At 43.6% G+C, this 15,380-nt stretch overlaps 2 protein-coding genes across 3 annotated transcripts; both read left to right on the top strand.

The window, feature by feature from the left end:
* The first annotated feature begins 476 nt into the window (after positions 1 to 476).
* On the top strand, positions 477 to 5,716 carry ANKRD65 (ankyrin repeat domain 65). 2 transcript variants are annotated; one of them, XM_042479749.1, is made up of 4 exons: positions 477 to 973; positions 1,568 to 1,805; positions 2,926 to 3,475; positions 3,800 to 5,716. In XM_042479749.1, the coding sequence occupies exons 1-4, from the start codon at positions 967 to 969 to the stop codon at positions 4,289 to 4,291; spliced, it is 1,287 nt and encodes a 428-aa protein (XP_042335683.1). In that variant the 5' UTR covers positions 477 to 966; the 3' UTR covers positions 4,292 to 5,716. The 2 variants fall into 2 exon arrangements, with proteins under 2 accessions (XP_042335683.1, XP_042335684.1); XM_042479750.1 differs by lacking the exon at positions 477 to 973 and having other exon boundaries at positions 1,699 to 1,830.
* A 124-nt stretch (positions 5,717 to 5,840) lies between these two features.
* MRPL20 (mitochondrial ribosomal protein L20) lies at positions 5,841 to 10,924 on the top strand. The gene is made up of 4 exons (XM_042479751.1): positions 5,841 to 6,003; positions 7,720 to 7,830; positions 9,003 to 9,080; positions 10,697 to 10,924. The coding sequence occupies exons 1-4, from the start codon at positions 5,917 to 5,919 to the stop codon at positions 10,868 to 10,870; spliced, it is 450 nt and encodes a 149-aa protein (XP_042335685.1). The 5' UTR covers positions 5,841 to 5,916; the 3' UTR covers positions 10,871 to 10,924.
* The last annotated feature ends 4,456 nt before the right edge of the window (positions 10,925 to 15,380 follow it).

The raw sequence follows: 15,380 nt of genomic DNA, 5'->3' as shown, positions 1-15,380 counted from the left end.
ACATGTATGGAAGCACATGGACAGGGTGAACATGGAAAGGGACTATATTCCAGTCTAACAGAGGACATTATCACATGGACAAAAATTGGATGGTTAATGCAGGGGCATCCTGGGTGCAATCATGGGGTTGAGCATTACTTTTGGGACATCCTGGGAATGGAGAGAAATGGGACTTCTGGGAGCAGAGAGTGACAGAAACGGAGCAATCTGCAATGGGAATGAGCCCTAATTGAACTACCACTTCCATCTGTCTGGAAATGATGTGAATTGTAGTCTGGCACTAAATAAAGGAAGTCTGTTCTATGGTAATGGAATATCAACTCAACAATTTCCATCTGTGTGTTTCTCTCCCTCTATGTGTATGTGTAATGGAGAACAGCAGAGAGAATCAACAGGCCATATCCTATTAAGTATTAGTAGCCAGGCAGCCCTCCCTCCTCTCTGAGTCCATTTAGTCATTAAGTAAATAGCGCTTAGCGCACTCAAATATGCACAGATCACAGGGAAGCAATACCTCGGAAGGAGCTCACTGGCTCCATGTCTGAGCTGACCAGTATCAATGGGACAAATAATTGTCCCAAATATATGATCTGCTCACTGATTTCTTTCCCCCTGCTGCTTTAGGAATTCTTTGGGGGAGAGAGGCGTCTTCTGCCAACTGCAGCGGATTCATAACTTTCTGTGACTGTCATTATCATGGGCACCTGCAGCTTTCTTGTGTGCAAACGAATTTACTTTGGAGAGGTGCTCTTCCAAGGACAACCCTGTGTGGCTATGAAGGAAGGGTTAGCAAAAGGTAAACCAGAAGATTAGAAGGGCAGAAGGAACAACAGAGCCGGGCCCAAACTCCAGAACAAACACACATTCCAGAGCAAGCCAACACTCGGGAGGAATAACAAGCTGCATTTTTGTTCAGGGGCAGCCTTGCCATAAATAAAGAGAGCTCCAATCCACAGTGGAAGAAAAATGACGGGTAAGCGAAATATGACCCTAGTTTTTTGTGGGGATTTCGGGCTATGTGGCCATGTTCTAGAAGAGGGGAAAGCGGGTTCTTTTTAAGCTGCAGGAGCGGTGTAACAAGTGTGCCACTGGCGCACTCATTATGTAAGCGCCACGCGGCAACGTGCAGATGCCACACAGCACTTACGTAACAATGACGGCGCCCATGTACAAAAGACACTGCCATTGTTACACCGCCCGCATGTTCTAGGGTTAGGGACCGTGCGATTGCCGCGCGGCCCCTAACCCCAGAATTGGCGCCGGTACATCACTTGTTGGTGGTATGTACCGCATCTATACAGTATTACTTTTTTTTACTGCAGAGCAAGTAGGGAAGGAAGATACTTGTGGAATTTTCCACCTCAAGTGCTGAAATAATTTGCCTGTCTGTAGTTATTATTATTATACTTTATATAGCGCTGTAGATTTATGTAGCGCTGTAGTTACTCTGCATGTGGGATTGAATGAGTGAGTAGGAGTAAGTGGGTGGGTGTTTTTGCTGCTCTGCCCCAGGCAACTCAATGACTTGTTTCTCATAATTCCTTTATAACTATAATTCCTTCAAAAGGCACAAGAAGACATGAAAAGGCTGAGTTGGAGAGGAGGTGGATGGTGCTGAGCGAGGAAGCTACTACAGGTGGAAACATGGCTGGGGAGGGTTGTGAATTAATGGCCAAGCCCTCTGAAAATAATGTCTATCCAGCTGCTGTGCAACTGAGCTGGAAGGAGCTTCACTGGGCAGCCAGAGATGGGGACACATACCTGATAAAGCGGCTCTTGAAGCAAGGGGCAGCCACAGAGAGCAGGTGAGGAGGGGCACATGGATGGTGGGTGAGTCTTCTTTCGGCTGCCATATTTAGCCAACCTTGTACCTAGGAAAGCAACCAAAAAGTTCAGATTCCATCATAAAAGAAATCTGGGTGGCTTTGGGGAGGAGAAAAAGTCTCTAGAAATATTGAGAGTTTCGAATTCTTTCTTGATTCATACATTGGGTTTCCCTTGTTACTTGCCTCCCTTGTATATTTCTTCCTCTTATTAATCAGAGGTCACATCTACTCTCATGCAACCTTTCAGAAACTCATTTTCACCCATTTCCACTGAACCTATTATTATTATTATTATTATTATTATTATTCAGGAGTTATAGTCAAAGCACTAAAATAGTTTAGACATAATATCCTAGGGGTCACTTTGGAGGTAAAGCTGTTTAAATGATGCATGCGTCCTAAGAGGCCAGAAGCCATGCCAAAGCCACACTCCACTCCTAAGGACTGGAGCTCAGCTTTGGCACAGCTTCTGACCTCTTAAGACGCATGCGTCATTTAAACAGTGTACCTCCAAAGTGACCTGAAGCAGCTTTATTTTGGCCTGTCTCTGTATGGACCCTTAGATTTGAAAGGGGTACAAGGGCCATCTTGTCCAACCACATGGCAGGGGGTTGGACTGGATGGCCCTTGGGGTCTCTTCCAACTTTATGATTCTTTGACTGTCGTTCGGGAAAATGCAATTAAACACTTCTTCTGCCCATCCTACCTCTATTTAAAGATCTCCAAAGAAAGAGGGTTCTATCTTTTAAGGCAGTCTAGCCAAACAGCTTTTACTATCAGGATGTGTCTAAGAATCTTAGAATCATAGAATCGTAGAGTTGGAAGAGAGCGCAAGGGCCATCCAGTCCAACCCCATTCTGCCATGCAGGGAATCTCAATCAAAGCATCCCCGACAGATGGCCATCCAGCCTCTGTTTAAAGACCTCCAAAGAGGTAGATTCCTCGGAGTCTTATAATTTGCATCCATTGTTTTGTGTTCTAACCTCTGGCACAGCAGAAAACAAACTTGCTCCATCTTCTACGTGACTTCACTTCAGATATTTAAAGATGTTTTAAATATCTTTGTTTCGGATTTTTGCACTTTGTTTTCCTCTTCTAGAGATGAGAATGGGTGGACGCCTTTACATGCTGCGTCGCTGAATGGCTACACCATGTTGGTGAAGTTTCTTGTCCAGCGTGGAGCCATGATTAATGCAGGTGACAGTGCTGGCCACACACCCCTGCACCATGCTGCCTGGAGTGGGCACACTCAAGTGGCAGAGTTCCTCCTGAGTCGAGGTGCCACAGGAACAGCATCGAGCCACGGAGGCTTGACTCCACTTCACTGTGCAGCAGCCAATGGGCACATCCTGATGACGCAGCTACTGTTACAGCATGGCGCAGATCCAGCTGTTGTGGACCATAACCAGTGGGCTGCCTTGCACTGGGCAACAGCCAACAACCAGTTGCATATTATGGACCTACTCATTTCCCAACACAGCAGTCCAGGTCTCAGAAGCCAAGGGGGCATCACACCACTGCATATAGCAGCCGAAGTTGGAAAAACTGAAGCACTACATCTCTTGCTGGAGAAGGGGGCCAGTGTGAATGTCCAGGACGGCCTGGGAAGGACACCGCTTTCCATTGCTTCTAACACTGGCAATCATGAGGTTGGCCGTCTAAGAAATAACTACTAGTAGAAGGAGCGGGCGTTGTTGAACTCGCATTTAATTCTGGGAAGTAGCAAAATTAAATTAATCTTTAAAAATAAATTCATTCTTGTTATTAATTGATTCCTTTAGGAAAGGTAATTCATTACTGTTACATACCCTCCAACTGTCCCAGTTTGACAGGGACAGTCCTGATTAATCCTTTTTCTCCCTACTTAATTCAACTGCTTTTAAAATGTCCCAGTTTACCTTTCCTCCTCCCATTTTCTCCAGATTGGGGACGTTGGGAGGACATAATGCTACTCTCCTTTTCTCCCTCTCTAGATTGTGGAGCAGCTTCTCAATGCTCAAGCAGATGCGAACCTGACCGATCATTATGGGCGCACGCCACTCCACAAAGCCGCAACCGCTGGATACCTGCTTATCGTCCAACTCTTGGTGGGAGAAAGTGCTGTGAACATTAATGCAAAGGACAGTCTTCATCTCACTCCACTCCACAGAGCTGCCAGCTGTGGCCACGTTGACATTGCCAGCTGCCTCCTGGACCATGGAGCCCATGTCAATGCAGTTGGATGGCTCTGCAAAACCCCTTTGCACCTGGCCTCGGAAAAACGATGCTTGCCTTTAGTGGGACTTTTGTTGGCAAAAGGTGCAGACTTTACACTGAAGACTCAGTGGCAGGAGACAGCAGAAGATCTGGTGTCAGAAGCTTCAGGTTTAGGAGTCATTCCCAGGCAAGCCATGGCTGGGACACCTCCGTCCCCCAGCGAGAGCACATCCTCATTTCCTCACCACTGCCAGTCTAATAATGTCTAAGATGTCCCATCTTTTAAAACTGAAATGGGGAATTGCACGCCTCCAGCTATTTGAGGACTACAGCTCTCATCATCCTTCACCTGTGGCAATGTTGGCTAGGCCTGATGGGCATTGTAGATAACAAATAATAAGAAGGGCCCTCCCTCCAGTCCATCTGCCCTGGTCCAGGCATAAGAGGGAGTGAAGACCTGCTGGACTTTCCCCCTTCCCATTGCCATTCCCTTCTCCTTTTGGGTCTTGTCTCTTTACATTGTAAGCCTAAGGGCAGGGAAATGTCCAATTAACAATTTGTAGGCTCTGATAGCCTTTTGGCTGAAGAGCAGGGTATAAGTAAATAAATATTATATTATTATTATAATTGGAGGTCAGGTCTCAAGGCACTGGCAGAAATCTCATGGAACTGTTGCACATCCAGACCAGGAGACATACTCACCATAGCCTTCAACATTTAACTGTTGGGGAAGACTGGCATCCACCATGGTTTTGGGGCAACTTGGTTAATGTTGTGTGTTAAAGAAGCCCCCTCCTGTTTCTGTTCTACAAATCAGTAGTTGTGAAGCAGAAAACAAGCCAATGCTGCCAGGGACTCGCCTTCCTATACAGAATGCCAACACACATGTGCAGCACAAGTGGAAAGGGTTTAGGAAAGGGATTTTTTTTTGGGGGGGGGGGGGAGGCTACAAATCCTAGAAAGCCCTACTTAAGACAGAGGTTGAGAAACAACTATGGGAGCTATAGGCTTTCTCTATGAAACTGGCCCAGCCCTGTGAAAACTGGGAAGACCTAATTCAAACCTAATGTTATAATCTGTGTTTGTCACTTGTTCTTTTTAATACAGTCATCCTTCCATATTTGTGGCTTTGATATTTGCGGATTTGATTAATATGTTCTCTCTAGGAATATCTAGGTCCTCCAGTGCAACTCTATGGTCAACTTTAACTAAAAGTTGCACTGAAAGACCTAGAAATTCCTAGAGATAATACTCTATTATTATTATTATTATTATTATTCCTTTTTGTAAGGCATCTTGAGTCCTGGATCGGGGGAAAGCTTAGGATGATGTCCCTGATGATGATATTAGTAACAATATCACCAGAGAGCCATGGAAACCAGTGAGTGGCCTTAGGCCTGCTGCCAGCTTGCTAGCCTCCCTCACAGGGTTAGTGTTTTGGCACAAAGCCTTGGGGGAAGGATGCATGAACCTTCCTCATGCCTTGGGCCAAGCAAGGCCTTAAAATATAACCCCCCAAAGCCCTTTCTCCCCTTAAGAGGGATGATGGAGAGGGCTCTTGGGCGGTAGACCGGGGCCCTTCTTGGGGGGGAGCAATGGGCTTCAAACTGTGCACTTTAAGAGATTTTGGACTTCATCTCCCAGAAGCCTCAGCCATCTTGGCCAACAGCAGGGGATGCTGGGAGCTGAAGTCCAAAAGACCTTAAAGAGCACAGTTTGAAGACCGCTGCGCATGGCGGCAGAAGGGGGCGGGGCTTGACCGGGTCCCTTCTTGCGCTCTCTCCCCAGAACTCTATGGTCAGCTTAGAGCCTCTGCACCGGAAGAGATTCCCCGAACGGCACCGGAAGTGGAACCTCGCCGCCCGGCTGCTCCTTTCCTCCTCCTGGAAGCGGGATGGTGTTCTTAAGCGCCTCTCTCTGGCTGCGTTCCCGGCTGAAGGACCGCTTTTGGCGGAAGCAGGAGCTGCTCCGTCACGCGCGGGTGAGGCCCGACCCCAGGCAGCCCTGCTTCCTTTCCCCGGGCCGCGGAGGAGGGGTCGGTCGGGAGTCCCTCCGGAGCCTCCCCTCGGCCACGGAAGCCCCTGGGGACCTTGGGCACGGAGCCACACTCCCTCGGCCTCAAGGGAAGGCCCTTCTCAGCGGCCCTGGCCCTGAGTCCGAAGAGGAAGGCACATAGCCACAGGCTCCGCGCAGGAGCCAAGGACTGAAGGGACCCCAGGAAGGGCCACCCAGTCCAGCCCCTTTATTCTGCCATGCAGGAACTCTCCATCAAAGCATCCCCATTGACAGATGGCCATCCAGCCTCTGTTTAAAGACCTCTAAGGAAGGAGGCTCCAATACAGTCTCCAATGGAATGTGTTCCACTGTCAAACAGTCCTTTCTTTCAGGAAGCTCCTCCTAATGTTTAAGTAGAATCTCTTTTCCTGGAGCTTGCACCCATTGCTGTGTTTCCTATTCTCTGGAGCAGCAGAAAACAAGCTTGCTCCCTCCTCAATATAACATCCCTTCAAGTACTTAAACAGGACTATCCTATCACCTCTTAACCTTCTCTTCTCCAGGCCAAACACCCCCAGCTCCCTAAGTCTTTCCTTATAGGACATGGTTTCCAGACCCTTCACCATTTTGGTCTCCCTCCTTTGGACACATGGCTCCAGTTTCTCCACATCCTTTTTGAATTGTGCCCAGGACTGGATGCAGTATTCCAGGTGGGCTCTGACCAAAGCAGAATAGAGTGGCACGAATACTTCCCTTGATTGAGACACTATACTTTTATCTATGCAGCCTAAAATTACATTGGCCTTTTTAGCTGCCGCACGACAGAAGAGCACCAAGGAGCCCTTGGGCAGCTGAAAAGACAAACAAATGGGCCCTAGAGCAGATCAAGCAGCCAGAAACCTCCCTGGATGAAGCCAAGATGACCAAACTGAGGCTGTCGTACTTTGGACGCTTCATGAGAAAGAAGGGCTCCTTGGGAAAGACAATAACGCTGGGAAAGGTGGAGCGAAGGAGGAAGAGAGGGATGCCCTATGTGAGATGGACTCTATGAGGGAGGCCATGGGTCTGTATTTACAGGACCTGAGGAGAGCAGGGAAAAACAGGGGTCTTAGAGCTGTCTCATCCAGAGGGTTGCCATAGGTCAGTGGTTCCCAACCTGTGGGTCGGGACCCCTTTGGGGGTCGAACGACCCTTTCACAGGGGTCGCCTAAGACCATCGGAAAACACATATTTGCATGTAGCAATGAAAATAATTGTATGGTTGGGGGTCGCCACAACATGAGGAACTGTATTAAAGAGTCGCAGCATTAGAAAGGTTGGGAACCACTGCCATAGGTTGACATCTCAGGCTTCCAAAGGGACGGCTATTAGCTGCACTCACAGGCTATGAAAACATGAGGCTGGTGCCACAGCTAAGAAGACCTCCTCTCATTCCCTTGCTCCTACCAAAGAGATAGAGATGAAGGCCCTCCAGCAGATCTCAGCCTTCATGAGTCCCTTCAGATATCAAAGCCACAAGCACAAAGTGTGGATTAATATTTACAACCTTCCTGAAACATCTGTCATAGACTATGCAAAGTTCTGTGTGACAGTATGCATGGGAGAGAAACCTCCTTATGTATTAAGAGAGCACTCACCCACCTATTATTAATGGAAACAAGACTCATTTTCATGGTTGTCCTCCCTCTCTTTTCCCTTCCAGCATTTCCGCGGACGGAAAAACCGTTGCTACAGCTTGGCGGTTCGTGCCGTCCGGAGGGCATTCGTGTTTGCAACCAATGCGAGAAGTCAAAAAAAGAGAGACATGCGAACGGTAAAGAGGAGAGATGTTGCCTTGTTTGTGACAGTTGTGTAGTTTCATGTGGCATCTTGTGGATCTTCCCTTGATGCATTGGGTGCTAAGCTGACCCAGTAGAGCAGGGGTGAGCAGCGGTCGAGAGAGCAGTGATCTTTGTTCACCCTGCACACTCTCAGCAGGCCACACTAGCACACGGACACAATGGAAAGTCCTTTCCGGTTCCATTTGTAGCTGGTTTTCCAATCAGCTAATCAGCTGCCTATCAAAGTAGATAATCCTGGGCTAGATGGACAAATAGTCTATCCTGGCGTTTGGCAACTCTTTGGGTCCCTGTTCCTAACATCAGTGTAATATACACCTGGGTTTGGGAGCTTTCCTGGGAGCTAATGGAAAGATCAACATTCAAAGCCAACTAATCATGCTAAATTTGTAGATAAAATAGGACCATTAGTGATCTTCAGGGAGTGAGTTCAGTTTCCCACTAGATAAGACCCCCACATCCTGTAGTTTGGGTTATGCTCCTCCCATTCACTCCAATAGATTTCACTCCAGATGAAGGTATTTTTCTTTGAACAAGCCATGTGTTCAGGCACCTTTTCTCTTCTTTAATTGGGGAACTCTCAGTTTAGTGGCAAAGTGAAGAGGGAAGACAAAGTGCATAACAGGAAAGAGGGAGTGTATGTGTGAGGGGTTATAGTTTGGTGGCAGAGTGTGTGCTTAGCATGCACAAGGTCCCAGATTCAACTCCCAGGATCTCTTGGTACCCCTGAGAGCAACATCTGGGGGAGAACCATTGGCAATGTGTAGACCAGGAGTGGGGAGAAATTAGATCTGGATCATTCTATTACATCTCCTGTTTACAGGTTTTGTAATCACTTACATTTAAAAATGCTATACTGAAATTTAGTGTACTTGTACTAAAATGGTATTGTTTTAGACGTACTCCTTGTTTAATTTTTTGGTGCAGTTTTTAAATTAAAATGTCCATTGTGGATTTGTCCTCCAGATGATGTTGGACTCCAGTTCCTATCATCCCTGACAGTTGTCCTTGTTGGCTAAGGCTGATGGGAGTCGGAGACCAACAACATGGAAGAGGCCCAGAAGTTCCCCACTGTTGTCTCAGACAGATCATGTCAACATTGCAGCCTGAATAAACACTGTTCAGCATTCTTCATTTTTGTTTCCAGCTCTGGCAGACCAGGATTGAAGCTGCATCACTTGAACATGATGTGAAGTACCATGTTTTCATGAGTGGCCTTTACAAGGTATGCTGCTTTTCTTCTTCAAGACTATTCCATTTTGAGGTTTTGCTTCACCAATAAGCCTGGCCCTACTATTATGTACTTAATGCCTCAGGAAGCATATTGGGGTGGTCACAAAAGGACATTAGATAGTAATATGATTTGTTATCTGTTTACTGACAGGTAAAGGGGCTTCAGGGGTTTTCTGCCTAATGTGCCAAAATAGTTTGGGTAGTTTGGGGTATTAAGGGATGCAGTGGCTTCATGGTTAAGGCGCCAATTCTGATGATCAGAGGATCAGCTCGAGTGCTGCATGATGGGCTGAGCTCCTGTCACTAGTCCCAACTTCTGCCAAGCTATCAGTTCGAAAGCATGCAAATGCAAGTAGATAAATAGGTACCACTTTGGTAGGTTGGTAACAGCGTTCGGTGCAGTCATGCTGGGCACATAGCCGCTGGAGTCGTCTTCAGACAACACTGGCTCTTTGGCTTAGTAATGGAGATGAGCATCACCCCCTACAGTCAGTTACGATTAGACCTTTACCTTTAGGGTGTGGGGAGATGCTTTTTGTTGTGAATCTTCATGCAGTGAAATGGATTCATTCATTTGTGAAATGCTTTGGGCTGGGCTTGCTCACCAACGTGGCTTCTTCCCAACATCTGGCCAAATGGAGTATTAAGTTTGAAAATTAATTATTTCATGTTACCTATTAGAAATGGAACTGTTAATGTTGATTTGTTTAATTGAATTGATTAATCTGCTACTTAAGTTGCTTTCTAAATGGTCATGTCATGTAGACCAGTGCTACTCAAAGTGATGGTCCTTCGATCAGTGCCAGTCCTTGGGGTGGTGGTGGGATGCCAGTTCCCATCAAATAGCCCGAGAAACCCTGGTGTAGATAATAGAATGAGCTTGTTTTCCGCTGCTCTAGCGAGTAGAACATGAACTAGTGGGTTCGAATTACAAGAAAAGAGATTCCACCTAAATGCTAGAAAGAGCTTTCTGACTGTAAGAGATGTTCAACAGTGGAATAGAGTGCTTCCGATGGTGGACTCTTCCTGTGGAGGTCTTTAAACAGGTTGGATGGGCATCTTTCAGGACTGTTTTAGTTGTGTCTTCCTGCCTTCCGGAGGGGTGGACTAGATTACTCTTGTGGTTTCTTCCAGTTCTGTGGTTTGCAAAGGAAAGCATAGAAGCTGTCTTTGTTGACAGATAGGGGCACATTTTGTTGTTTGTTTCTTCAAAAAAACATTTATCATTGTTTTAAATTTGGCTTCCCAAGCCTGGTACTTCTTCAAGATGGACTAGAAATCCCATAGGAGGCCTACTGGAAACTATCAGTTTTGGAAAAGCTGTTCCAAAGCATGGAATCTCTTCTTACAACCAGTTTCAGAACTCTCCTGGGTTCTGAGAAAATGCAGTCTTTTGCCTCAGATTGCCAGGACTTTTTTCCTTGGCACATAGAATTTGTTTGGGAATCCAAATTATCAATAAATAAATTGCTAAATATTTCAATCAATCAATCAATTTTTATTAATGCTTAAGCCAAAGCTAAATATTTGAGACCATTTGTCAGCAAGTGCTGCTACTGCTATCCTTGGCAACCAATGACTTCTGTCTTTCTCTCCTTTACATTTCAGTGTCAGGTGGAACTGAACAGGAAAGTACTGGCCGACCTGGCAATCTACGAGCCAAAGACTTTCAAGTCCTTAGCCGCGTTGGCCAAAAGGAGAGGAGAAGAAGGCCTTCTTGCTGCCCAAGGAGATGGAAAGGAACCTAATGGGATATTTTCACGCCTCTTGAAATGCGCTTGAAGATGCTGCATGCTCTCTGAGCTATGCTGTAATAAAAAAGGACAGTTTTTAAAAGTGTGCCTCTGTTTGTGAACCAAGATGCTCTTCATCATTTTAGAATCAGCAACATTTCGATCTGTGACTTGTTGAAGTGGTGGGAAGATCTTGTTTCTTTTCCTGGTCTTTGAAGATGGGTGGATTATAACCTTGCGTAAGATTTTTGGGTCTGACTCTTATTTGGCAACCAGTTTTTGTACATGAATCACACTGGCCCCATCCATGGAAACTCTTGTATGTACCCTAATACAAAGAGTTTTTAAACATGTTTTTATGATACCTCAGTTCTGTATATTCTGCTTTGTTTTCACATGAGAATAGTGCACTGAGGCAGAGAAGAAGAGGAAGGCTCTGCCAGAGCTCTCTCTTTACATGAGAGGAGTGCTTAAAGAGGCCTTTGCTTGTGTCCTGCCTTGAAATGAGCCAGTGATGATGATAAAGGAACATTTTTGAGTGTTGTTGAGCTAGTTATTTGAGTTATATCCCACTTTTCTCCCAGTGTGGGACCCAAAGTGGCTAAGAGTAAAGTTAAATAAAACCAATAAAGCAATATGTTGTACAAAAGTTTTAAAAGCATGAATCCAGTTAAAGCATTAATTTAAAAACAAGCACATTAAGTACATATTGCTTATAAACAACAGCACACCAGTGCTACAGGATCTCTTTACATACTGATTCTAAGACTATGGCTATATGTTTGAATGTTGACTCATGTTCAACATGTGGTCTAGTTGGACTCCTAGATCCCTTTTGCACAGAGTCTACTATACATGTGCGTACATCTCTCTGTCAAAATTCATTTTGTTAGCTTTGGCCCAGCTTTCTAATCTATTCAGGTCATTTTGAATGTAGATCCTGTCTAGAGTATTAAGTACTACTCCTACTTTGGTGCCATCTGCAAATTTGATAAGTATGCCCCCAATTCTGTCCTCCAAGTTGTTGATAAAGATGTTGAATAGCATTGGGCCCAGGACAGAGCCCTGTGGGACCCCAATGGTCACTTCTCTCCAGGATGAAGAAGAGGAGCCATGCAAAGTGTTTATTGTGCATGGTTTATGAAGTGAGCATGCCACCATTTTTGTTATGAACTGACCCAGTACGATGAGCATTGTTTGCATGCCTTCCAGAAGTTTCTGACAAGGGCAGCGCTGCCTCAGGGGCTCAGGAGGGATTTGCCATCACTGTTTGAGAATGTGACTCTCCGAAGGCCAGCCAGTGGGTTACACTGGGATTCAAACCCTGGTCTGGAGTCCTAGTGCTCAAAGCAGTGAGCCATGCTGGCTATATGGATGAGAATTGTTTGCTTTTGGTTTTAGCTTTAAACAACCACAAAGCCATGTTCAGCCCAAGTGCTCCTGGATGTAGTCCAAGTCCAGAGGAAAGAGTTCAGTGGGCCATGGACACTACTTGGAGCGTGAGGGTAGCTGAAGTCCTCCAGGCACCTTTGAAAAACAGACTTCTGGGCTGAGATCTGGACTCCACAGGGCTCTTCTTGACAGGGCTCCTCTTCACAGGGCTCCTCTTCTTCATCCTGGAGAGAAGCGGTCATTTGGGTCCCACAGGGCTCTGTCCTGGGCCCAGTGCTATTCAACATCTTGATCAATGACTTGGATGAAGGCATAGAGGGCATGCGTATCACATGCGCAGGTGGCACCAATGCATTTGGGACAACGGTGGCGGCTGTTTTGTGCCTCAGGTCCTTTCCTTACGTACTTCGGCAACCCTGAGGCCCATGCTGGGGTTTTCTTAGCAGTTTCTTCAGGGAGGGCTTGCCACGGCCGCCCTCTGAGGCCGAGAGAGTGTGACTGAAGAGACCCGGCCGGGATTCGAACCCTGTGCTCCTGAGCCCAACGCTCAGACCACTGCGCCACGCTGCCTCCATGGCGTTTGGGAGCGACAGATTGGAAACGTGTCTTGGTCACGTATTGATATGATCCTGGTTTCCACCCATTGGATTTCAAAGATTAACAAATCTGTAATTCTCCCAAGAATATTATCTGACCACAACCCAGTGCAAGTTGATTTAAAAATAGGGAATAAGGAGTTTAATTGGAGAATAAGTAATAATATATTAAAAGAAGAGAATCTGATTAAAAATTTAAAAGAAGAAATCGATACTTATTTTAAAGAGAATTTGGATAAGGGAACAAATTTACAAGTAGTATGGGATGCCCACAAAGCTGTCATAAGGGGGTGGGCGATTAAGAAAACCTCTGAAATTAAAAAGAATAGAAATGGAAAATTGGAGAATTTGAATGAAGAATTGAAAAAGAAAGAGAAAAAATTGAAAGGAAATCCTAAAGATCAGAAAACTATATCAGAGATAAAATTTATACAAGGTCAAATCTCAAATTTATTAGTGGATCAAATGGAGAAAAAAAATAAAATTTACCAAACAAAAATTTTTTGAATTTGCAAATAAGCCAGGGAAATTGTTGTCTTATCAAATAAAGAAGGAAAAGGCAAAACGTACTATAACATTATTGAAAGAAGATGGAAAATCTATTGTTAATCAGAACCAAATTAAGGAATGCTTTCTTAAATACTATAAAGAGTTATTTAAGAAACCTATAGTGAAAAGAAATAAAATAACTAACTATTTAGATTCACTGCAAATTCAAAAAATTACGGAAGAACAAAGGAACATTTTGAACTCAGAAATTACAATTGGGGAGGTATCCCAGGCCATACAAAGAAGTAAAAATGGAAAGACACCAGGACCTGACGGTTTTACTAATGAATATTACAAAGTATGCGAAGAATCTATTAAAAAACAGTTGGTAGAGATTATGAATGAAGCTCTAAAAGGAAAAATTCCCCAAACATGGTCACAATCCACAACTGTTTTATTACCAAAAGAAGGTAAAGATTTAACGTCTCCTAAAAATTATAGACCTATTGCTTTATTAAATTCGGACTACAAATTGTTTGCTTCTATATTGGCTGAAAGACTCAAAACTTTTTTGACTTATTGGATACACCCTGATCAATCCGGCTTTCTCCCTGGTAGAATGATTAAAGATAACATCAGAAATTTGGTAAATTTGATAGAAATACACAGTAAAAGAATTGATAAAAAACTGGCTCTTTATTTTATTGATGCGGAGAAGGCCTTTGACAATGTGAACTGGGAATTTATGATTGGACTTTTAAATAGATTGGATTTTGGTGGAAAGTTTATAAAAGCAATAGAGGCAATATATGCAAAACAAGACACACGCTTTATAATAAACGGGGAAAGAACCAAGACTTGTGAAATCTTTAGGGGAGTTAGACAGGGCTGCCCACTTTCACCGTTGTTATTTATAATTATATTAGAGACATTATTAATACAAATTAGGCAAAATGAAAAAATTGAAGGCTATAAATTAAGAGGGGAAGAATACAAATTGAGGGCATATGCCGATGATTTGGTCCTAACTATTACAAATCCAATTGAAAGTATAGACATTTTGTTAAGGATATTCAAAAAATTTGGGAAAGTAGCGGGATACAAAATTAATGTTGAAAAAACAAATATTCTTACGTTAAATATGAATGAAGAGGAAAAAGAACAGTTGGAGGAAAAATCAGGTTTTCAGCTGGTGAAAAAAGTGAAATATTTAGGAATCACCCTAACAAGTAAAAACGTTGATCTATTTCGAAATAACTATGAGAAATTGTGGGATGCGATAAAATCTGATCTGAGAAAATGGAAAAATCTGAACTTATCCTGGATTGGGAAGATGTCAATAATTAAAATGAATATATTACCTAAACTATTATTTTTATTTCAGAATGTTCCTATAAGTATTAATGAGAGAACATTTAAAAATTGGGAAAAAGACATATCGAATTTCATTTGGAACAATAAAAGACCGAGAGTAAAATTAAAGGTTCTGTATGATTCTACAGAAAATGGGGGTCTAGCATTTCCAAATTTAAGATGGTACCACAATGCTTGTGTTATGGATTGGTTACTAGACTGGGTAAAACTGCAAAAAAAGAGAACAATTAATTTAGAAAAATTTGAACTAAAATTCGGATTACATGGTTACTTATTTTATGACAAACTGAAAGTAGATAAAAATTTTGATAATCATATTTTTAGGAAAAGTTTATTAAAAATTTGGAATAAATACAAAAGGGTTTGGTGTACCCATTTACCAATGCACGCTTCCCCAAACGAAGCATTATATAAAAGGGAAATTCTGAAGAGAGAATATTGGGTGACATATAAGGATATACTGAAATTAAAAGATGGAAAAATAATCCTAAAATCCCAAGAAGAACTGAATAAAGAAGGATTTACATGTAACTGGTTTACATATAGGCAATTAAAGGAACGTTTCATACTAGACTCAAAAGAAAAGGGATTTGGACCAATGGAATTGGAATTAGAAAGAATCCTGAAAGACCCTAAGAAACAAATCTCAAAATTATATAGTAATTTAATCAGGAAATTGGAGTTGGAAAAAGAAATAGTTAAAGAATA

This window comes from Sceloporus undulatus, chromosome 7 (genome assembly GCF_019175285.1).
Source record: "Sceloporus undulatus isolate JIND9_A2432 ecotype Alabama chromosome 7, SceUnd_v1.1, whole genome shotgun sequence".
NCBI lineage: Eukaryota > Metazoa > Chordata > Lepidosauria > Squamata > Phrynosomatidae > Sceloporus > Sceloporus undulatus.
This window is presented reverse-complemented; position numbering and strand designations above follow the sequence as displayed.

What these genes read in the sequence shown, in the direction of transcription:
- ANKRD65 (XM_042479749.1), top strand. An exon ending in GGGGCAGCCACAGAGAGCAG is followed by an intron (nt 1,806 to 2,925) that starts GTGAGGAGGGGC and finishes TTCCTCTTCTAG; the next exon opens with AGATGAGAATGGGTGGACGC. An exon ending in CTAACACTGGCAATCATGAG is followed by an intron (nt 3,476 to 3,799) that starts GTTGGCCGTCTA and finishes CTCCCTCTCTAG; the next exon opens with ATTGTGGAGCAGCTTCTCAA.
- MRPL20 (XM_042479751.1), top strand. Translation starts at nt 5,917, where the DNA reads ATGGTGTTCTTAAGCGCCTCTCTCTGGCTGCGTTCCCGGCTGAAGGAC. An exon ending in AGCTGCTCCGTCACGCGCGG is followed by an intron (nt 6,004 to 7,719) that starts GTGAGGCCCGAC and finishes TTTCCCTTCCAG; the next exon opens with CATTTCCGCGGACGGAAAAA. An exon ending in AAAAGAGAGACATGCGAACG is followed by an intron (nt 7,831 to 9,002) that starts GTAAAGAGGAGA and finishes TTTTGTTTCCAG; the next exon opens with CTCTGGCAGACCAGGATTGA.